General features: G+C 45.5%; 2 protein-coding genes across 3 annotated transcripts in view; one reads left to right on the forward strand and one right to left on the reverse strand.

Moving 5' to 3' along the window:
- The window catches only part of GNE (glucosamine (UDP-N-acetyl)-2-epimerase/N-acetylmannosamine kinase), a 60,833-nt gene extending 45,571 nt beyond the window's left edge, over nucleotides 1-15,262 (forward strand). The window contains exon 12 of the mRNA XM_030919156.1: nucleotides 15,054-15,262. Coding sequence (XP_030775016.1) covers nucleotides 15,054-15,187 — 134 coding nt within the window. The 3' untranslated portion in view covers nucleotides 15,188-15,262. The remainder of the gene's footprint in view (nucleotides 1-15,053) is intronic.
- CLTA (clathrin light chain A) lies at nucleotides 411-22,195 on the reverse strand. 2 transcript variants are annotated; one of them, XM_010369942.1, is made up of 6 exons: nucleotides 21,778-22,195; nucleotides 14,758-14,795; nucleotides 13,142-13,259; nucleotides 7,885-7,996; nucleotides 1,796-1,831; nucleotides 411-860 (listed from the first exon to the last, which is right to left on the reverse strand). In XM_010369942.1, the coding sequence occupies exons 1-6, from the start codon at nucleotides 21,992-21,994 to the stop codon at nucleotides 689-691; spliced, it is 693 nt and encodes a 230-aa protein (XP_010368244.1). In that variant the 5' UTR covers nucleotides 21,995-22,195; the 3' UTR covers nucleotides 411-688. The 2 variants fall into 2 exon arrangements, with proteins under 2 accessions (XP_010368244.1, XP_010368245.1); XM_010369943.1 differs by lacking the exon at nucleotides 1,796-1,831.
- Between the last annotated feature and the right edge of the window lie 204 nt (nucleotides 22,196-22,399).

Raw genomic sequence — 22,399 nt, forward strand, 5'->3', positions numbered from 1 at the left:
GCCGTCCTGATTCAGGCTTACTGGCCAGATCCAAGTGAGTCAAGGTCTTACTAGAGTCTACATGCCCCAGACAGACTCCTGCTGAAATATACTATCCAAGACCCTAAACCGAGGGACACTGGCAAACAAGAGCCCATCTGGGAGAAAACGACTAGGTCGGTGAGAGGATTCACAGCTGTGTCTTAGGTAGATAATGAGGGGGTTAACCTTCAGCCATTAAACTCCCTTCTCAAATGAAAATGTCCACAGAATCCCACTCTAGATCCCGGCACTATCTCAGTTCAAGGCAGGGCTGTGTGCCCAGTGGCTGTGCCTCCTCAGCCCTAGAAATTTCAAGGAAATTCCTCAACCCTTCCAACCTCACTCCAAACTATAACACATCTTGAAGTCAATAAAGAAGCTTCACATAATACAGTCTGAAACAGAAATTTATTCTCAGAATAATGCACAAAAGCACAGGTTGAGGCTACTGTTGGGAGGCTTCCCTCCCCTTCCTCTTACTCCTCCCCCTCCTCTCTGAATGCCAGGGAGAACACAGTTGAAGGAAACATGCAATCACAAACAATGATCAACTCTAAAGACAAAAAGGTTTGGTCCAAAAGAACTCAACATAATTAATCCAATGACTGTGAAGAGCTTCACTGAGTAGGATTATATTGCAGATGTAGTGTTTCCACAGGGTGGCTCTTCAGTGCACCAGCGGGGCCTGCTTGAGGGAGATGAGGACTGAACGCATGCGGGAGACGTCTTTGGCCTGCTTGCTAGACTTGGGGTTAAAGTCACACAGCCGGGCCACCCGTTCCCACTCAGTGCCTGGGGATGACTCGTCAATGTCATTTACAAAGGCTTCTTCTGCTGCCCTGGAAGCAACAACAAAATATGTTGGTTTATGTAGAACCCCCTTTGAGCAACCTAGTGGCTGCCTTGCTACACAAGCAACTGCCTGTTTGTCCCTTTCTTAATGGCATTCTGGCTTTCCCAAGATAACAGTCCCTGGCCCAGGTCAGACTCAGGTAGACACGTGGCTGGCTCTCCTAGGCACAGGGTGCCCAGACCACTGTGTAAAATGTTGGAATACAGGTGTTTGGTTCAGGGCTCACTATGTCTCTCTCTGGCTGTCTCTGCTCCTGTGGAGCATTAATAAAACAAGTCCTTAGCCAGCTACACACTGCTTTTATTAACAAGAACAAAGCAGCAGGCTGGTCAAGAACTTGAGTAGTTTATGCTGGGCTGTACTGAATTTCAAGGAAATTTAGAGACTTCTAAAAAGCCCACAGATCATTGCACTAGATTTATTCCTAAGGCTGGAGAGAAACGGGGCAGATCAAAAGGAATTCAAGACAAAGCTCCCATGCTAGCAGGCACTAGAGACTAAAGCCATTCTGGAAGGGGGTTTGTTAGGACATTCTCCAGTCAGCCAAAAGTTTGCCATTTTCCCTCCAGCCAGGTGCCTTGGGGCCACTCAGGGCACACTGGCAGGAGAGCCAACGTGAGTTGCTTTTTCGCAGGATGCTGCTCCAACATTCTTTCACATCAAGGTCAGCCCACCCCCAGTTCGGAATTAACTGGTGGGAGCTACAGCCGGAAAGGACAGCAGTAAGACACACTATATTCATCTACTCCAACAAGCATCACGGGCAAAGCGAAAGCAATGGAGATGACTGGTCTGTAGGGACGGAGGGGTGGCACTATTCACAGGGATGGCCGTGGCAAACACCGCTGAAGCCCAGAGCCACTACAACACTGCGACTTCATGGCACACACAGTTAGGGGCAGTGAGAAAGGTTTACTTAACTGTTCTAGGCTGTAGCAAGGATGGTTTATGTTTGTGCTTAAAGGTGAAGAGAAGAAAAGAAACGAGAGAAACTTTAAGTCAGATATAGAAAATGAGAATGAGCTCAATGCAGATGGTCAGTAAGCTGGACATGCCCTTGCCACTCTATCTGTGCTTAGGGACGTGCAGCTGGCTTTGCTGGCCACCCAGCTGCCCAGCAAAACCAGACTCGACCTTTCCAGTCTCCATTTCTACTCCAGAGAGAATGTGCAGAAATCAAATCAAACACCACCTGTAAGTCCAGCATTTCACAAGTCTCACTGCAAATGCATCTGGGGGCCCAGGAAACCCAGTTCTGTCTTCTAAGGGGATGAACATCTCCAGGTCATAGGCCCTGAGAGGCTCTACAGACCTGAGCTCATCGCCCACCTTTTACAGGTTCCTCTCCTCTTCCATTCCACCTTTACTTCTCTTGTAAAGCCAGCCCTAATTTTTAAGGAGGAGACAATGAGAACTATTTCCAACTCTTCGGCAATACTGCTTTGATAACAGGAGTCGTTTAAAAAAAAAAAAAAAAAGAACACCTTCTCCAGAGAAGATGCAGGTTTCTTTTGGGGGGGTCTGGGGGAGACGCCCAAGTGGCCCGTATCAGACACTTTCACTATCCTGATCTCAAAGCTGGGGGCTTCCCTGTGCTAGGAGACCGGACATCAGAAGCTGACCACTAAATAGCAATTTCTGACATGCGAGACCACAGAAGAACAATTATAGACACCCACTGGAGACAACCTCCTCTGCTCTGGACTCTTCTGCCTGAGGGAGAGGCAAATGACGCCACATCATTTGAATGAACCAAGTATGGAAAATGCTGCCCCACAGCTCTGACTTTGGCAATGCAAGGTGCTGCTGCTCACTGGCTCCTAACCTCCTGGGACTGCCACCTACTCCCAGGTGGGGAAACCTCCTTCCCACCTGAGGCAGGCATGCAACAGGGCATGGCAGCAGTGACAGCAGCAAGAGCAACAGGGCCGAGTTTCCCCGAGCTTCAAACCCTTCCCAGATAAGATCGCAAATGACACATTTTGAAAGTGAGTTAGCTTTCTTCCCTCCAAAACCCCCAATATGAAAAATGGTCATCAGAGGATGCAGGGAGTCACAATTCTGGAAGATTCATCAACGGATCATACCCCACTTATCAATTCTTAGGCAGCCCCCAAAATGCCAATTTGAAATAATTTAAAAAGCAAAGCAACTTGTGACATAAAAGGAGCATTAACTCTAAACAAAAAGTAGAAAGAATCACAAGAAAAAGGAATTAGTTTTGCAACATACACATAACCAATCACGTCAGCGAAGGGTTGTTTGTAGAAAGCTTCATCTGCCACCCTAGACAGCAAGAGGTCCAAAAGGCAGGCAAGCAGGCAGGAAAAAAGAGAGAACATTGAGAAGCAGAAACATCTAAAATCCACAATTGAGGTGCAACTGTGCTCTGAGGAGCTGCTCCCAAGGCTCCTTCCTAACCCCCGTGATGCTTCCAGCGCTGCAGACTTCAGCAGGACTGGTTTCCCGCTGCTCTTCCGACGTGGGGATTGCTCCACGACAGAGTGAGCACTGCCAGCTTCATCCCTTTGACTTACCCCAGCAACATGGGCATTTATTAAGCACCCAATTATGGACTAAGCCCCTTCACATACATTATGTTGATTCAATCCTTAACTCTAACAACCTATGACCCTGCCTGTTCTCACCCCCACTGTACAGATGAGGTAACTGAGGCTTAGAGATGAAACAACTTACTCGGCTACACCACAGTGGCAGCATTCAGGACTCACAACCAAGGCAGCCTGGCCCTAAGTCCAGGGCTCTTTCTACTATATAGTCATGCTTCTTCCCTGCTGGTGTGTGCCCAGAAAGCCACACCACCTTCCTGCCAAAACTCAGTAAATATCACCAGGCAGGAATGCTGCCAGACACCAGATGCGCTAGGACCCAAAGCCAGTTTTATCTTGGATTATCCAACTACCGCTTCCCCACACTGGCTGGGTGCGATACATTTTCAGAATCCTGGAACACATAAGGTCATTTTAAAATCTCAACCTTACAGGAAAAAACGGCTGGAAGCGAGTGGTCTGGTGGGAAGAACACTGGACTAGGATCCTGACCCTGGCTTATGTTGTTCCTGAATATGGCTCTCTGCTCAAGAAGCGGGTACAGTTTCTGAATATTTTTACACCAGCCTCAATTGGCTTTGACAAGGTGCAGCCCAGAATCCAGAACTTCATCCCTTCTTAACTCTCAACGTGGCAGGGCTCTCAGACAGGAAGGAGGGGGCAGACTGGGTGGAGAAATTTTCACAGCAGGGGCCAGGCTGGCTTTGACTGTTGCCCTGGACTGACTCCCTGGGCTCAGCCAGCCCACTCTTGTCCACTGTGGCTAGGTAGGGAACCTCACTCACAGAGTCTTACCCTGTCCTTTGTCAAGTCGATTTGGGGTGGGCGAAGGGAAAGACATTTTTCAAGGATAACCATGCCTGGTCATTAAGCTAACCTCACATATTTTATCTGAAGGCAAATTCTAGTAATTTTAATTTAAGTTAATTTTGAAGCTCACACATGCCTTTCCTTCTTTCCCATTTTGGTTTACACACAGGAGGTGTTTTGTGGGAATTTAAAGAAAGCAAAAAGAGCAGGCTGATTGTAACTTAAAGTGACTCAGCAGGAAAACAGTTGTTTGTGGGCAGAATGAGTGGGAGGAAAAGGCAAGGCAGGCTGGCTTGTAAAGCCACAATCCTTTTAGTTTACACAAAGGGCTAAACCTGATCGATTTCAACTTGGGTTTCCCTCCACAAGGAGAGTAGAGGTTTCAGGACTCCTGTCAAATCATCACTAAGACAACAAAGTTTGAATGTCAGGCTCTTGCTCCTTTGCAGCTAGCCCAAGACTAAAGAGCTCCTCAGTGACAAGCATATCCCCTGTCAGGGTTGCAGGCCCAGAACAAACAGAAAATCAGACACACACACAGGTGGCCCTCCGCTTGTCTTTCACTTGAAAGTAGCAATCCTCAGCCAAGGCAGGAAGAGGCTCAGGGAGGCTCGGGAGACGGGAGGGAAGAGGAATGCCTGCCCCAGGACAAGCTCTTGGATGCACGAATACAATGCAGAACTTCATTCCATAAACAGCCTCAAAGTGGGCATAGAAAAAAATGTTTGTCATCCCTGAGAACTGTGCGTTCCCCAAAGCTTCTCAAGCCTTGAAACAGCTGACAAGCACAAGTGCTACCTGTAATAGGGTAAATGTTCTGGGGTTGTTCTTGACGCGCAAACTCATCCAGCTGCAGGAGTCAGTCACTGCTCTGGCTGGCTCCTATGAAAAGGAAATTCTTTTCCATGGCTGTCACTGAATAATTCACAGCTCTTTTGCCATGACACTGAGGCCCCAACCTGGGATAAAAGGAGGGAGATGCAGTCTGGGGACTGACAATAGACTACAGATTGTGCAGGGCAAGAACCATGTCTGCCGGCCACACACCAACCCCCAGTGCAGTACCAGGCGCGACGTGCTCCTAGTGCTTTGGTGACCGAGTGGTGAGGCAGCTGGAAGGCAGGAGGCCTGAGGATGCTCTCACAAATAACTGGATGCCCTTCCTGTCTCCGAGTTTCCTCTTTCAAACTTCTCATATTTCTGCCTTATCTCTCGGGTCCCCTTAACATTCCAGTGAGAATCATACTTGCTTGAAATGAGCAACCCCGTTTTCTTTTTGAGACCGAGTCACCCAGGCTGGAGTGCAGTGGCGCAATCTCAGCTCACTGTAACCTTCACCTCCTGGGTTCTAGTGATTCTCCTGCCTCAGCCTCCCGAGTTGCTGGTATTACAGGCACATGCCACCACGCCCGGCTAATTTTTGTATTTTTAGTAGAGATGGGGTTTCACCATGTTGGGCAGGCTGGTCTCAAACTCCTGACCTCAAGTGATCTGCCCGCCTCAGCCTCCCAACATGCTGGGATTATAGGTTTGAGTCAAGGTGTCTGGTCTCCATTTTCTTTTCTAAAAATATTCACTCTTTACCCATAGACAGATAACAAGGATGAATTACTTTATGCATCTAAATGGGACCTATTCCTTTGAACTCAAGTTTAGAGTCAAACATGGATGGAGGGGGGAGTAGTCAGCAATATAAAAATCTCCAAGGGAGGGTGTAGACCCTTGGAAGAAGCCCCCCAAAGTGACTCTCAAATGGCTCCCACCTCCAACCAGTGAAGAATCACTGGAATAAAGTGTAAAAGCCATCTCTTCTGTCCTAGAGCCCTGCTGACAATGGCTAGTGTGCCACTAGCTTTATGCTCTCAGGGTCAGCCCTGTGCTGCAAGGTTCCCACAAGGCAAGTGACCTGCTTCCTAAACAGCTCTACATTCTCAGTGAGTGGTGGGAAAGTCCCTTTTTCTCTCTGGAACTTAAAAGGTTCATCTGTGAGACCAGCTTACCCAGCATTCTACAGTTCCAAGTAAAGAAAGGTACCAAGGCCCAAACTCAATGCCTGGAGGGACTAAACTTTTTAAGACTAAGCTCCTAAAAACAGGTGTCATTACTCCCTCTGAGAACAATGGATTCTGTATACAGAGAGTATCCCTTTCTTAACAGTTCAGCAAAACTTCCTTGAAAAAATTTCTGCAACAGAAAGGCTGTTAACAACATATTCATTATCAAAGTTTGAAAATTTGCGTGTCAAGTTCCTGAAGCATCACAGATCCTGTGCAGGGAGGGTCGGTATGGTTACAGTACTTCAAACTAAACTCAAGTGCCAGGACCGCTGGCTGGGGGAGTTCCCAGGGCTCACAGGGTGCTCGTACACAGTCCCCACTTGGCTTTACTGATCTGAACTTGCACCTCGGAGAAAATCATCTTGAAGGAGCAGAGGACACAGGAGCCTGGACCTGTCAGCACCACCTACTGACCACAGGCTCGACAACAGCCCCACGTAGCTGATGGAAGCCATCAGCACTGGCAACCCAGCCTGCACACCAGACAGCAGTCCCACGGAACTCCACATGGAACCTGACAGGCACTCCTTGAGCACACCGCCCCCAGAGGAAGGTGACCAGAACGCAGGCTCACGCTAGAATTCAATGAGCTGAACGGCTGCTAGTATACAAGAGTCCAACTGATCTGTCATACGTGACCCACAATGGCACTGGCTGGCTGGCAAAGCCATTAGCTCTCTCTCTCCTGCCACATCTCTGTCTAACAGAGCTGCCAGAGATAAGGGCACTTAACCCAACCTGCTTCCTGCCTCTGCGTACAGGAACCCAAGGCTCTACCTTGAAAATTAAAAATATCCCCAGGCCCAGTCTGGCCAGTTTATACACTGAAGTGAATGGATTGACTATTCAGTGAAAGTTGGGCTCTGAAGCTGCCTGCCCTGAAGGAAGCAACACCACATATCCTCTCTTTACTGCTTCCAAGAAGGGCTCAAAGTGCAGGGCATTAAAGCCCAGCTGCTGGTGGGTGGTGATATGAGAATGAAAGCATTTTTCTCCTCACAACTCCTTAACCATCAGTAACTAAATAAAATCTATTTCAAACAGTATTTTTAATAAGTCAATTCAAGACTTTTTAAGGCACAGATAAGTACTCACAGAACCCTCAATTCTAAAGTAATTATGTTGCAACATTCTTGGCTGTCTAATTACAAAGCACATTTTCCTGCCAATGGACCCCTTCATGAAGGGGTTTTCAGAGGGCAGGGCTATATTTAGGATACTCAACAGGACCAAGTCTATAATCATATCCAAAGTAACGAGATCGGGGTGTATTCATGACACCCAGCTTTCATTTCAGGGTTCCATGAAAAGTAACTTTTCCCTTGGCTGAATCACATCATTTATTAACCAAACTCTCAGAGAGCTAAGCTCACTACAGCTGGGATGGCTAAACAATAGGGTGAATTATGTTCACAAAACCTGAGAGACTTGCTACCTGTTTCAAGCACTTTCTTTAAAAACTGCAGACATTTCACACTAAAGGAGGCAGAAGACAAAAACCTAGACTGGATGCTGAGAATGGATCTGATTCAATTTTGGAAAACAAAATGTGCTACAACGACCATGGACTGACCTGTTATTTGCTTTTGTTTTCTGTAACTGCTCATCCTGTCTTGCATACCACTCTTCTAGCTCCTTTATTGCCTTTTCTTTCCACTCGGCTTCTTGCTTCCGAGAATTGGCATCTTTGAAGAGAGAGAAGAGAAAGACAATACAACTGAGGCAAAGTGCAAACTGAACTGAAGTTCATCAGTTTATTTTGGTCTTAGTGAACTTACAGTGGATGCAGGTCCACGTTTATGTGCATGTTGCGGGAGAAGAGGAGGGAGGGGAAAATAAACTTGTTTTCCCTGTTTGCACAACCAACTCTGATTTCAGTACTTCTATCCCTGCCTGATCTTTTCCATAGTCCTATTCCTGGATCCTATTCCTGGTCTTATCCCAGTCCACTGACATCTTAGTGGGTCATTAGTTTTGTTTTGTCTTGTTTTTGGCAGAGCGAAAAAGGAGGCTGTATGTGGAAATACTGACTTTTATTAATAATAAGAAAAAAGCCATCTGGGCACCAACGGGGCGAGAAACAATTATAGATGATTCTTCACCAATGCTGCCAATATTAGTTCAGAGTAGGGTATTCATCTTAATCTTTTAAGTCTTCTCCCAAACTAGTCCATATTCCAGGTGTGACAATGGTTTTGTGGAACACAAGGTGGCACTCTCATAACTAAATATGGTAGAAGCACTTCTGTGAAGCAGGGTGCTATTAGGACAATTACCAAAAGTAGAGATGATTCAGGAACCAGAGAATGCTAGAACACAGAATATTAGCACTAGAGAGGACCACAAAGCATCTACTCCTAGTTTGCAGAGTGTGTTTGTGGCAGAGCCAGGGCAGAGCTACAAAAGAAACTGCACTGGAGAGAAGTGCAGGGGGTAGAGGTATGGGATCATTGTTAACAGGTAACCTAAACGTTCTAGAAATGAGAGCAAGAAAATGCACACCTAGCAGGTTTGCTAGATTGGATTCTCAAACATGAAACATGAAGTTTCTGAGGACTAAATATGGTTTTCCCATAAGGGAAAGAGACATACATCAGTAAATGGTGAGAGATAAAGAAATACATGCCAGCTGGTCGTGGTGGCTCACACCTGTAATCCCAACACTTTGGGAGGCCGAGGCAGGTGGATCATCTGAGGTCAGGAGTTCGAGACCAGCCTGACCAACATGGTGAAATCCTGTCTCTATTAAAAATACAAAAAATTAGCTGGATGTGGTGGCATGTGCCTATAATCCTAGCTACTGGGGAGGCTGAGGCAGGAGAATCGCTTGAATCTGGAAGGCAGAGGTCACAGTGAGCTGAGATCGCACTACTGCACTCCAGCCTAGGGAACAAAGCGAGACTCCATCTCAAAAAACAAAAAAAAAAAAAACAAAAAAAAAGAAATACATGTCAACATGTCATAGCTACTGAGGCAGCTGGCACTTTAAGTTAACCTGATACTTCACTTTAAACAAGTTCTTCTGGACATTCTATCTGGCAGGTGTTTTACAGACATCTAACTCAATCTTTACAACAATCTCAAGAAGATAAACTCTGATCCCATTTACAGCAGTGAGAAAAACTAAAGCTCAGAAAGTTTGAGTGAACTTCCTAAAGGTTATAGTAAGTGACAGATCCAAGATTCAAACCCAGATCTGGCTCTAAAGCTTACACTTTGCTTATCTCATTATGCTTCCTCCAAAGGGAGGGACAAAAAGGGAGGCAAGCCTAGAAATAATCACAAAATGTGACTAGAAAGTGGCCATCAGTGATCTGGACAGAGTTTTGAAAGTGCAAAGCAAGAGCCCAAACTGTAATTTGAGAAGGACAGTAAAAAGCAGTAGTGGCGTCAAGTAACTACTAGAAGGGCAAGAGCCCAAACTGTCTTTGAGAAGGACAGTAAAAAGCAGTAGTGGCGTCAAGTAACTACTAGAAGGGATGAAAAATGAAGTATTCTTGGGCATTTTTAGGGCCTTTGCAAGAAAGGTCTTACAGTAACAACCTGCAAAAGGCTGTGTGTAACCATAAGAAAGAGCCTAATAGCAGCTAGAAACTCCCCCAAGTTTCAGGTTAGAAAGAACGTTCATCTTGGTATCTAATCTGTCAGAAGGTGATCTATCATTCAGAAGAATCATTTTCTCAGATTTTTCACTGATGACTGTAAAGTATACATAGTAAACTTTTTTTTGTTTTGAGATAGGGTCTCTTGCTCTGTAGCCCAGGCTGTAGTGCAGTGGTGCTATCACAGCTCACTGCAGCCTCAATCTCCCAGGCTCAAGTGATCCTCCCACCTCAATCTCCTAAGTAGCTGGGACCACAGGTGTGCACCACCAACCCCAGCTATTTTTTTTCTTTTTCTTTTTCTTTTTTTTTTTTAGTACAGATAGGGTCTCACTATGGTGCCCAGGCTGGTCTTGAACTCCTGAGCTCAAGTGATCCTCCCACCTCAGCCTCCTAAAGTGCTGGGATTACAGACCTGAGCCACCCCACCCAGCCTCTACAGTAAACATCTAACATGTGTCTATCATGGCATGAAGCATGCATGTGGAATGGAAGATGTTATGCTGCAATGAGAAGCTGTGGGCTGGAAGTGCCATGTGGCAATACCTAATTTAAAATGTAAGGCCCCCTTTTCAATCGTGGTGAAATTACTTCCAAATAATTACCTTTTTGATTGGACAGTATTTTTTATGTATTTTGATGTTCATTTAAAATTCATTATACATTAGGTCTAAAATATAAAATTTATCTCTGAAAAATTAATTTAAATAAAAATGGTGACCTGCTGAACAGACTGTGGTTACTTGCATAAAACAGTACATTTAAATTGGTCTTCTGGCTTTTGCAGCTTTAGTGCCACTGCAATACTAATTTAGAATTCTTCCCCTCAGAGGATGAAGAGGAAGAGTCCCCTTAGACAGCAAAGCACACTCACAGGTGCCTTCCCTTCTGGCCACCCTCGTTACTGGTCACAGAAAAGAAAATTACTTGAGAATGTAGCCAGCAGCTAGGCTGAAAACCACTGGCACCAGTTCTCTATTTTTGGCATCGTGTGCTTTCTCAGTTTTTGCAAGGAAAAAAGGTGAAATTGAAGGAACACCTTGTTCATGAACCAAGTGAATACAATTCAGTTGGAATGCAAGGCCAAATGTTTTACTTCTCTCAAAAAAGCACTCTGAATTAAGAAAACAGCTCATAAGAGCATTCCCTAAGTATCCAAGTTCATAATTGAAAAATTAAATCTTTCCAGACACCAAAGTAGACTCTCTCCATGGAGAAGAAAAACTGCTAGAGCTTGGGGAAACTATGAGCCAAGATCGTGCCACTGCACTGCACTCCAACTTGGAGTGGTTTGGGTTCTATAAATTTGGGTTCTGTAACATGAAAGATACTCCAGCAGTACTAAGACCAGCTAAATCTTGGCTCTAAGGATACTCAAAAGACACAAAGAACAAACAACGACCAAAGCTGTTAGGACCTATTTTCATTTTCCTTCAGCTCCACTGTCCAATATGATAGCTACTAGCTACATGTGGCTACTTCAATGCAAATTTACTAAAATTAAAGAAAATTTAAAATTCAGTTTCTCAGTCACACTTGAAATGTGAAGCCACACTTCAAGTACTTAACAGTTACATGTGGTTAGTGGCTACCATACTAGACAGCACACATAAAGAATATTTCCACCAAAAAAATTACTACTGAATGGTGCTATAAAGGTTCAAATATTAAGTGCGTTCTTTGTTCTGAAAGTCACCTAAATTGGACTAGAGAGATTAAAGGACTACAGAGATAAATGATCTGGCACTAATTGGCTGTGTCATCTGGGTCATGTCCCTTCCTATTTCTGGGTGTCAGTTATCCCATCTGAAAAATAAGGACTCATGTTTTCACCAGTTTAACAGTTCCCAAGAGGGAATAATACTGCTGACACTGTGGTTACATAGGAGAATGTCATTATTTCTAGGAGGTGTACATTGAAATATTTAGACATGAAGTATATGATGTCTTTATCTTAAAGTAGGTCAGTCAGAACAATTTGTGTATGTGTGTATATGTCTAAAACATATCATTTATATAAAGATAACCCAATATGGTGAAATATTAATTACTGATTCTGGGGGTGCACACATTTATTTTCCTCTTCTTTCAGTTGTTCTGTAAAGTTGAGAAAAGATGAGTCTTAAAGTCAGCTGATTAAAAAAAGAAAAAACAAACAAAAGGCCACAATGTGGATTATGTCCTCACACTCTGCATACGTCTCCAATCCACCATGTATAGACACAAGTCTCCCCTGATCATGAACCAACAGGTGACACTCCGTGTTCACATCTCTTTATCAAATGCCAGGCCGTGTGGCTAGATGGCCATGCGCACTAAATGTTTAGAAAGCAATGTGGCTGATGGAGATGCATAGTGACTTTGAAGCAAGGCAGACTTCAGCTGAAATTGTGACTCTTACCATTTCTTAGCTGAGTATTCCAAATACTTATTCTACCTCTCCTCCACTTTTCTTACCTGTAAAACTTACCTTACAGAGATATTAAGGTAGGAAAAACAAACTGTACATTTTTCCTGACATACCTCATTTTCCTCATGTTACCTTAAATTAATTCAGCCTTCAAATGAAAAATGGAGGCCGGGCGTGGTGGCTCACACCTATAATCCCAGCACTTTGGGAGGCAGAGGTGGGCGGATCATGAGGTCGGAGATTGAGACCAGCCTGGCCAACGTGATGAAACCCCATCTCTACTAAAAATACAAACAAACAAACAAACAAAAATAGCCAGGCATGGTGGTGGGCACCTGTAGTCCCAGCTACTTGGGAGGCTGAGACAGGAGAATGGTGTGAACCTGGGAGGTGGAGCTTGCAGTGAGCGGAGATCGCGCCACTGCACTCCAGCCTGGGTGGAAGAGTGAGACTCCGTCTCAAAAAAAAAAAAAGAAAAACGGACTGTGGAAGTCCATGGACATGTGAAACTTGAATCTTTCAAGTTTACACAGCACCCTATAAACACCACCTGAGGCTACTCTTGAGGTCAGTAACAGCCTCACTATGCTCTTCCTGTGAGAGGTTCTTGGGGCTCTCCGGCTACCCTACTCCTCACACAATGGCCTGTGATTAGGCATCTCTGGGCAGGTAGCCTTGTAACCTTCAGGCTGAGAAGATATCTTCCCAAAGACCAGACAATGACACCAGTTAATCTGAAGTAAAAAGGAATAAAAGTAGAGTCCAGGTCAACTACTCCACTGAAAACAGATACCCAAAGACAGAAAGGGATTCCTTACCAAGGGCTTCCAAGCGTTCCATTTGTTCTTCTCTCCATTTACGGATACTTTCAGGCTCTGACTGCAATCGATCAACTTGTGAAATAGCTGCGTAACTGTCTGTTGGACCATTACTTTCCTTAACACAAAACACAATTGTGCTATATTAATACCAAAAATTACTTCCTAAAATGTACTTCACCTGAGTTAGAACCCCTGGTTCTTCTTTTTTTTTTTTGAGACGGAGTTTTCACTCTTGTCGCCCAAGTTGGAGTGCAGTGCAGTGGCACTATCTTGGCTCATTGCAACCTCCGCCTCCCAGGTTCAAGCAATTCTCCTGCCTCCGCCTCCTCCCAAGTAGCTGAGATTATAGGCGCTCGCCACCACGCACAGCTTATTTTTGTATTTTTAGTAGAGATGGGGTTTCATCACGTTGGCCAGGCTGGTCTCGAACTCCTAACCTCAGGTTATCTGCCCACCTTGGCCTCCCAAAGTGCTGGGATTACAGGCGTGAGCCACCACACCCGGCCAGAGCCACCACAAGCAACCAGCCAGAACCCCTGTTTCTAACAACAATGGTGGTTGCTGTAAAATGTTAAAGGATTATCTTAAAAGCAACAACATAGGCCAGGCACGGTGGCTCACGCCTGTAATTCCAGCACTTTGGGAGGCTGGGGTGGATGGATCATTTGAGGTCAGGAGTTCGAGACCAGCCTGGCCAACATAGTGAAACCCGTCTCTACTAAAAATACAAAATGAACCAGGTGGTAGTGGCATGTGCCTGTAATCCCAGCTACTGGGGAGGCTGAGGCAGGAGCATTTGCTAGAACCTGGGGAATGGAGGTTGCAGTGAGCCAAGACTGCACCACTGCACTCCAGTTTGGGTGACAGAGTGAGACCCTGTCCCGCCCTCCCAACCCCCTCCCCAAAAAAAAGGCAACCACATAGGCTAGGTGTGGTGGCTCACGCCTGTAATCTCAACACTTTGGGAGGCCGAGGTGGGCGGATCACTTCAGCCTAGGAGTTCAAGACCAGCCTGGCCAACATGGCGAAACCCCATCTCTACTAAAAATACAAAAAATTAGCCAGGCGTGGTGGCGTGCACCTGTAATTCTAGCTACTCAGGAGGCTGAGGCAGACGAATCACTTGAACCCAGGAGATGGAGGTTGCAATGAGATGAGATCGCGCCACTGCACTCCAGCCTAGGCAACAGAGACTGTCTCAAAAAAAAAAAAAAGACTCAAATAAATGTTAATCTTTACAGAATTATTCCATATGCCACTCACTGAACTAAGGAACATTACCAGGTTAACCTAATCAGACTATAAACAAAGATGGAAGAAGAACTATTTAAAGTATTAGTACTAACTTACTGCACTTAACACAGTGTCATTTGAAGAGTGGTTTCTTTAGAATAAAGGTGATAACATGAGGAGCAGGTAAATAACATTTTAAAACAGTTCTCTTTTTATCAATGCTACCTCTCTTTAAATCTTTCCACTTTGGTAGATAACATACCAGCCAGTAATACATCCAGGAAAGTCAAAGGACTGGGGTTTCTTTCTAGGTCAATTAAAATCACAGGAAAGGAAAACTCTCAATCACTAGCAGTGAATAGAAACAGAGTACTCTGTACCTGGTAGTATTCACCATTCATTACTCCATCAACAGCATCTGCAAGACATAAGATTTTGGTCTATCAATAAAGACTGGTCAAACACTGGGCCAAAAAGTTGTACAGCAGAATACAGCACTGTATGCCGTATGAACCTTGAGCTACTAAACGCTATCCCTGTGGTAGGTGCTATATACAACAAAATAATAAAACCAAGATGTGCTTATATACAAACTTCACCAAAATGTGGACACATCTGTCCTCAAGCTCCCAAGTCCAAAACCTTTTGATTTTGTTTTCTGTTTTCTATTTTACAGTGGTAACAAATGGAAGACTGGCAGAAGAGTCTCAGAGAACCATGTTTCTCTATGAAAGTTCTGCAGAAGAAAAAAAAAAAAAGTGTGGCCTGGAATCACCCATAGTGAGCAGAGACCTGCAGCTTCATCTTTGAGACAGTCTTGCTCTGTCGCCCAGGCTGGAGCACAGTGGCCCAATCATGGCTTACTGTATAGTCTCAACCTTTTTTGGGCTCAAGCGACCCTCCCACCTCAGTCCGCACAGGAGCTGGGATTACAGGCATGCGCCACCACACCTGGCTAATTCTTCTATTTTTTGTAGGGAGGGGATCTCGCCACACTGCCCAGGCTGCTTTCGAATTCCTGGACTCAAGCGATCCACCCGCCTCAGTCTCCCAAATTGTTGGATTACAGGCATGAGTCACCATGCCTGGCCTCTCATATTTTTCTTAATTTTCCTAGTTGACTTTTACTCCTATATGTCAGTACAAAAATGAGTTTCTTGTAGTTTATTATGTCAGTGGCCTTTTACTACTTTAAGCCATGTGCCACCTACCTATATAGTTTTTAAAGCATTCTATAAAGTTTGGGAAATATGAAGTTTATCAAACTAGTGAAAGTATAGGGGAAACATATTCAATTTCACCTCTGTAGTAAATTCCTATGTGTAGAATTGCTGGGTTACAGCCGGGCACAGTGGCTCATGCCTGTAATCCCAGCACTTTGGGAGGCTGAGGCGGGAGGATCACTCAAGGTCAGGAGTTAGAGACCTGCCTGGCCAACATGGTGAAACACACCTCTGTATACTAAAAATACAAAAATTAGCCAGGGTGGTGGCATGAGCCCATAATCCCAGCTACTCAGGAGGCTGAAGGAGAAGAATAGTTTAAACCCGGGAGGCAGAGGTTGTAGTGAGCCAAGATCGCGCCACTGCACTCCAGCCTGAGCAACAGAGCGAGACTCCATCTCAAAAAATCAAAAAACAAAAACAAACAAACAAAAAAGACGAAGAAGAAGAAAAAAAGGAATTGCTGGATCACAGGATATGTGTTTTATTTTTTTTGAGACAGAATCTTGCTCTGTTGCCCAGGCTGGAGTGCAGTGGTGCCATCTCGGCTCACTGCAACCTCCGCCTCCTGGATTGTTTAAGTGATTCTCCTGCCTCAGCCTCCTGAGTAGCTGGGACTATAGGTGTGAGCTATCATGCCCGGCTAATTTTTTTTTTTTTTTTTTGGCAGTTTTAGTGGAGACGGGGTTCCACCACGTTGGCCAGATGGTCTCAAACTCCTGACCTCAGACAATCCACCCACCTCAGTCTCCTAAAGTGCTGGGATTACAGACATGAGCCACCACGCCCAGCCAGGATTATATTATTCTATTCTATTCTATTTTATTCTATTCTATTCTATTTTTTGAGACGGAGTCTCGCTCTGTCACCCAGGCTGGAGTGCAGTGGCCAGATCTCAGCTCACTGCAAGCTCCGCCTCCCAGGTTCACGCCATTCTCCTGCCTCAGCCTCCCGAGTAACTGGGACTACAGGCGCCCGCCACCTCACCCGGCTAGTTTTTTTGTATTTTTTTAGTAGAGATGGGGTTTTACCATATTAGCCAGGATAGTCTTGATCTCCTGACCTCGTGATCCACCCGTTTCGGCCTCCCAAAGTGCTGGGATTACAGGCTTGAGCCACCGCGCCTGGCCTATTTTATTTTATTTTATTTGAGACAGAGTCTCACTCTGTTGCCCAGGCTAGAGTGCAGTGGCGCGATCTCGGCTCACTGCAACCTCCACCTCCCAAGTTCAAGCGATTCTCCTGCCTCAGCCTCCCGAATAGCTGGGATTACAGGCGCATGCCACCATGCCCGACTAATTTTTGCATTTTTTAGTAGAGACGAGGTTTCACGATGTTGATCAGGCCGATCTCGAACTCCTGACCTCAGGTGATCCGCCCACCTCGGCCTCCGAAAGTGCTGGGATTTCAGGCGTGAGCCACCACACCCCGCCCAGGATATGTATTTTAAAGACTTCTAAAACCCTACCCACTTGTTCCTATTAGTCTACCAGTTTATATTACTACTGGCAGCACAAGTGCCCCATTTCTTAGACCTTCCCTGATACTAGGGACTGTGCTTGATCATGTTTTAAAATTTTTGCTAATTTGATAATGGAAAAAAAACTCATGGTGGCTTTGTTGTGCCAATCTTATTTCCAGTAAGGTAATCACATACCTGACATCTGATTTTCTTCTTTACTGAATTTTCTGAGTTTGCCTATTTTCCTGCTATTTTTTGATCTCTAAGCATTCGCTCTGTATTAATAGTCAAGCATTTTCCCTAGTTTCTCTTTTGATTTGGTTTATGGTATTTAACACCTGGAACAACTTAATTTGTGTATGTAGACATGATCAACTTTTTCTTTATGATTTCTGTATCTGCTTTTATGCTGAAGGCCTTTCCTATTATAAGGTAGACAAATATTCACTTTTGTTCTTCTATTTTTTAAATGACTCTCTTTAATCCACCTGGAATTTATTTTTGTGAAGACATAAGAGCGAGATAGTTTTAAATCCTAGATCCTACAATGCCTAGTCTGGCCAGGCCTACATTATGGTTAATATAGTACAGTTGACATACCAACTATCCACTAATATAGTCTAGCCCTGGGGTGGAATATGAGAGACTTTGATCACTACTCCATATGCAAAACAAGAAGCAATCCTCATCCCACGTCTCCTTAAAAAATCACATGCTGTCTGTCTGAAGACTCCTCCAGACCCACTGGCATCTGCTTTCCTCTTTATTAGTTACTGTATTACTGCACTAACATTCTTACAAGAATCAACAACTGGCTCAAGCCAAGGGATCCTCTGTTGCTGGGGAAACATGCAGAAAGGACATGTAGGGCCTTGACTTACTAGGACAACTAAACTAAGCAACACAATGCTTCAGAAGGAAACTTTCTAGGGCCTTTCAGGAACTCCAGACAGAAAAAGGGCCAAAGTTTTCAAAGTGAAAGACTGTCCCAAACCCACCTTCAACTTTCCACATTCCAGAAACATTTGAAGTCAAGCAGACCTAGGTTTGAAGCTGCACTTGAGCCATTTATTACCTTGCTACCTTAGGGACACTGCTCAACTTCCACACTGATCCATTGTCATCTGAAATATGACACTACCACTTAACCCGCGGAGCTACTGCCGGTATCTGAAAGTGTACCGGTACACAGCAAATGTGCAGTATAATTAACTATCACTCATGAGATTTCCCTAAACTTCCCTCCACCACTGCTACCAATAAAATTACTTCTCCAGAAAGCTTCACTTTAATTCACCTGTGTCTCTTTTTTCTCCTACAAGAACTAACTTGTCTCCAGGTGCAGTGGCTCACGCCTGTAATTCCAGCACTTTGGGAGGCCGAGGCGGGTGGATCACCTAAGGTCAGGAGTTTAAGACCAGTCTGGCCAACATGGTGAAACCTCATCTCTACTAAAAATACAAAAAGTTAGCTGGGCATGGTGGTGGGTTCCTGTAATCCCAGCTACTCGGGAGGTTGAGGCAGGAGAATCACTTGAACCCGGAAGGCAGAGGTTGCTACGAGCCGAGATTGTGCCACTGCACTCCAGCCTGGGCAATAAGAGCAAAACTCCATCTCCCCCCGCCCCCCCCCCCAAAAAGAAAGAAGTAACTTGTCAAAAACATAATAAATAGGCCGGGCACAGTGGCTCACACCTGTAATCCTAACACTTTGGGAGGCCGAGGCGGGAAGATCACTTGAGGTCAGGAATTTGAGACCAGCCTGGCCAACATGGTGAAACCCCATCTCTAAGAAAAATACAAAAATTAGCTGAACATGGTGGTACACGCCTGTAATCCCAGCTACTCAGGAGGCTGAGGCAGGAGAACTGCTTGAACCCAGGAGGCAGAGGTTGCAGTAAACCAAATCACGCCACTGCACTCCAGCCTGGGCGACAGTGAGACTCTGTCTCAAAAACAACAAAACACCATAATAATGCCTCACTGCCGTACTCTGTCTGTGGCCTGTCTCTCCTGTTCTCTTCCCCCACTCAGCCCTCATGATTGAGAGCTTTTCAACAGCTCTACTTGTGCTGCCTCCTTCATGACCACCTGTTCTTCCTCAATATCCCCCCTAGCTGGTTACCTCAATATCACTTCACCCAGCTCGTTACTTCCTGCCTCTAAACCTATGTCTCTTTTTCTGGATCTCTTAACAACCAAGGGAGTCATCCAAGGCTCAGCCCTAACTTCTCTGGTTTTTGCCTGTGCCCATCCTCCATAGGCGCTTTCCGCAAGGCTGGGGCCAGTTTAGTTTCCTCTCATCAATCTGTCACAGCTGACTGCCTATGACTCTCTGTATAATACATCAGAAAGAGAGCTCCCGCCTAAAACCTCTCAATTTACTCAGTACACTTCAAAGCCTAAAGGCCTTGTAACTCCTTTCTCCCACTAACAGTAGCTGGAATTCACTGGATACTTACTATATAACTGTAAGCACTTTATAGACACTCTTTAATGTAATCCTAAAGATGCCACATAGCATTATAAATTATATTATGCAACTTTTACAAAGGAGAAAACTGAGGCCGGGCAGTGGTGGTAGTTATATACATTGTCTGAGATCACAAAGCTAAACTCACACTCAAGCAGTTTAGGATAGCATAGAATCTTAACCACTAGAGCATACCTTAAAAAAAAAAAAAGAAGGAAAAAGAAAACTAAGAGAGAAAAAGTGTCCAATCAGTTCTCTAATCCCCAAAGGAAATGCTGACCACTGCATATTACCAACTTCAATTACACTGTCAGGAATCTGGCTTTAAGTCACCAAATGCTTAGTTCACTAAGAAAGTCCTTCCTAGGAACTAAGTCAGCAACCATTTCTTTCCTTCCCTTTGCTGAAGGCTTGATGCACAAAGGACCTGAGTATCCAACTCTATTCTCTTCCTTTTACCTTCCCTAACTGCCTGTCACCAAGATCTGTCAGTTCTACACAGGACCCTTGGATCCGACATTTTTGCCCATTTCTCTGTCAAACGTGAGCATCTACTAAATGTCAGACACACTGCTAGGTAGTGGAGATAAAACAGTAAGGGTAACACTGTCCTTGAATCAGGACAATCTTCCAACTATAGATCTTGGGTCCTGCTTCTCCCAAATCTGTTCTACCTGGGACAGCCACAACTGCCTGTCTCTTATCGCACCCCATCCCGGCTAAAACAACTAAACACTACAACAGAATGTGCTAGACTTGGGGCTCATCTATTAACTCGTACTTTTTAAAGCAAGTTATTTCTCTCTAGGATTGTTTCTCTTCTACTAAACAAGGAAGGTAAACTAAGGATCTAAGAAGTCAATTTTAAAATACTCAGACAAATGTTAGAGACCACCCAATGAAAATATCTCCTAATCACTTAAGGCCAACCTCATCTCGCAATCACAGCCCAGTTCAGTCCAACCTACTTGCTATAAAGTTGCATATTCGGGCATATTACATGTTCCCACTAAGTTCTTATTAGGGGACTGATTTGCTTAGGAAGCAACATGGTGCAGTCAAAAACTCAGAGGCTGCAAACTAGCAGCACCCTCCCCAATCCATCCACCGAAAGGTTCTGCCTGGCTGGCGTAGTAACTTGAGATTGCTGGGTCTGAATGCCTTTACACAGAGCACTACTATAGTGCACCAAAGTCTCAGTCTCCAACACTTCTACTGTCTCATGTCAAGTCAGCTTCTCTCGTATATGTTACCTACTTGGCCCCTTAAGGTTTGAAATCAGATTAGTGTAGACACTACTCCTATATGCCCCAATAGAGCGCTATTCTCCCTTAGTTGGAAATTTTTAAGTGAATGAAAAGCCGTATTTCATTTCTTCTGGCTGAATTTCCTACTTCTTTGTATCATTAAATAGGTCTTTTCCACTCATGATCCTAAGCATCACACACAGGTAAGGCATCCAAAAGTCAAACTGCCATCCTACCTGCCACATTTTTACTTGAGTTTGGCTGAGAACATTCTCCATTCACCTCTTCATCCCTCCCTGATTGGTTTAGGCTAATCGTGGGTTCTACTTAGGCAATACTGCCTACCAAAGCTGTTCCCAGAGGGAGAGCTCCATAAGTCCTAGCTGTAAATCAACCGCTCAACCATGGTAACTCCTATACTGCTTGGCAGTTCTTTCTCCAGACCCTAGACCATCTTTCCTGAGTTCCCTACTCACTCCTTCCTCCTCGTAATCCAACACTCTGTACACCTTAAGTGCTTAAATGTTGAACTGCATTGCTACTTTTGTTTGTATCTCTCAAAACAACAAATTTCCATTCTTATTTTTTTTCTGCCCTCCTTTTCTAATAACTGGAGTTCTGTGCTCGGCTCAGACTTGCTTATAAGTCTGGAAAAACTGCACCAATGCGGTTGCTTCAGAGACCGGACTAAAGGCACAGTAAGTGCTTAATGAAAAGTTGCTGAATTGAACGGGCTTCTTCCGGCTCCGAAGCCTGCCACCCTATACTTGCTTTCTCGCTCCGCCCGCGCCCAGAAGCACTCAAACACGCTGAGAACCGACCAGGCTTCTCGAGCCTAGGTTTCTGCATGACTGGGCCAGGGTCTCGTTTCCTCTTTGCACTGCTCCCTAACCTCCTAATTCAGCAAGGAGCACAAGTCACACAGAAGCTCTCGGACCCACTGTGGGCCGAGTTTCCAGACAAGTCCTCTCGCCCCAAACGCGACCGCACTCTCACCCGGACCCCCCGGCGGCTCGCCGTGAGGCTGGGGCCCGGGGGCGCCGCCGTCCAGGATAGCGAAGGCCTCGTCGTTCTCGATGCCCGCAATTTCGCTCTCCTGCTGCGCCAAGAAGGCCGCGGCCGGGTCTTCTTCGCCGGCGCCGGCCACTCCATTCCCCAGCGCGGGACCGCCAGGGGCGCCAGCAGGGGCGCCGAATGGATCCAGCTCAGCCATGGCGGGCAATTCAACGGCACGGACACCAACGGTGAGAGAAAAACCAACCGACCCACCGACAACACGCCCGGCAGCCACCGCTGTGGTGCCGACTGGGAGAGGAGGACAACCGGGAGGAGGGCGAAGGGGGAAGCGGAAGCCCTACCAGTGTATCCGGTCGGTCTAGGCGGTGTTGGAGAGCCAAAAAAGGAACAACCAATCAGAGGACAGCAATGGTTCAGGAGCTACCCAATCAGCAAGTGGAGGGGCGGGCCCCCGAAAACAACTCGTGACTGGGGTAGCGCGGGAGGTGAAGGAGGTGAGCTGCGCGGGCCCCGGGAGGCGGAAGTGCTGCCTGACAGGGAACGTCCTACCCTCCCGGCCTGCTGGAGCTGGACTGACCAGGGACGGCCACCCCTGAGGGGA

The sequence above is a fragment of the Rhinopithecus roxellana genome, chromosome 16 (genome assembly GCF_007565055.1).
Source record: "Rhinopithecus roxellana isolate Shanxi Qingling chromosome 16, ASM756505v1, whole genome shotgun sequence".
Classification (NCBI taxonomy): Eukaryota; Metazoa; Chordata; class Mammalia; order Primates; family Cercopithecidae; genus Rhinopithecus; species Rhinopithecus roxellana.

Excerpts from the sequence above, each read along its gene's own strand:
- CLTA (XM_010369942.1), bottom strand. The coding sequence starts at position 21,994 with ATGGCTGAGCTGGATCCATTCGGCGCCCCTGCTGGCGCCCCTGGCGGT. Across the intron at positions 13,260-14,757 it reads TGAATGGTGAATACTACCAG|GAAAGTAATGGTCCAACAGA; the intron begins GTACAGAGTACT and ends TTTTGTGTTAAG. Across the intron at positions 1,832-7,884 it reads AAAACAAAAGCAAATAACAG|CACAAACATAAACCATCCTT; the intron begins GTCAGTCCATGG and ends TTCACCTTTAAG.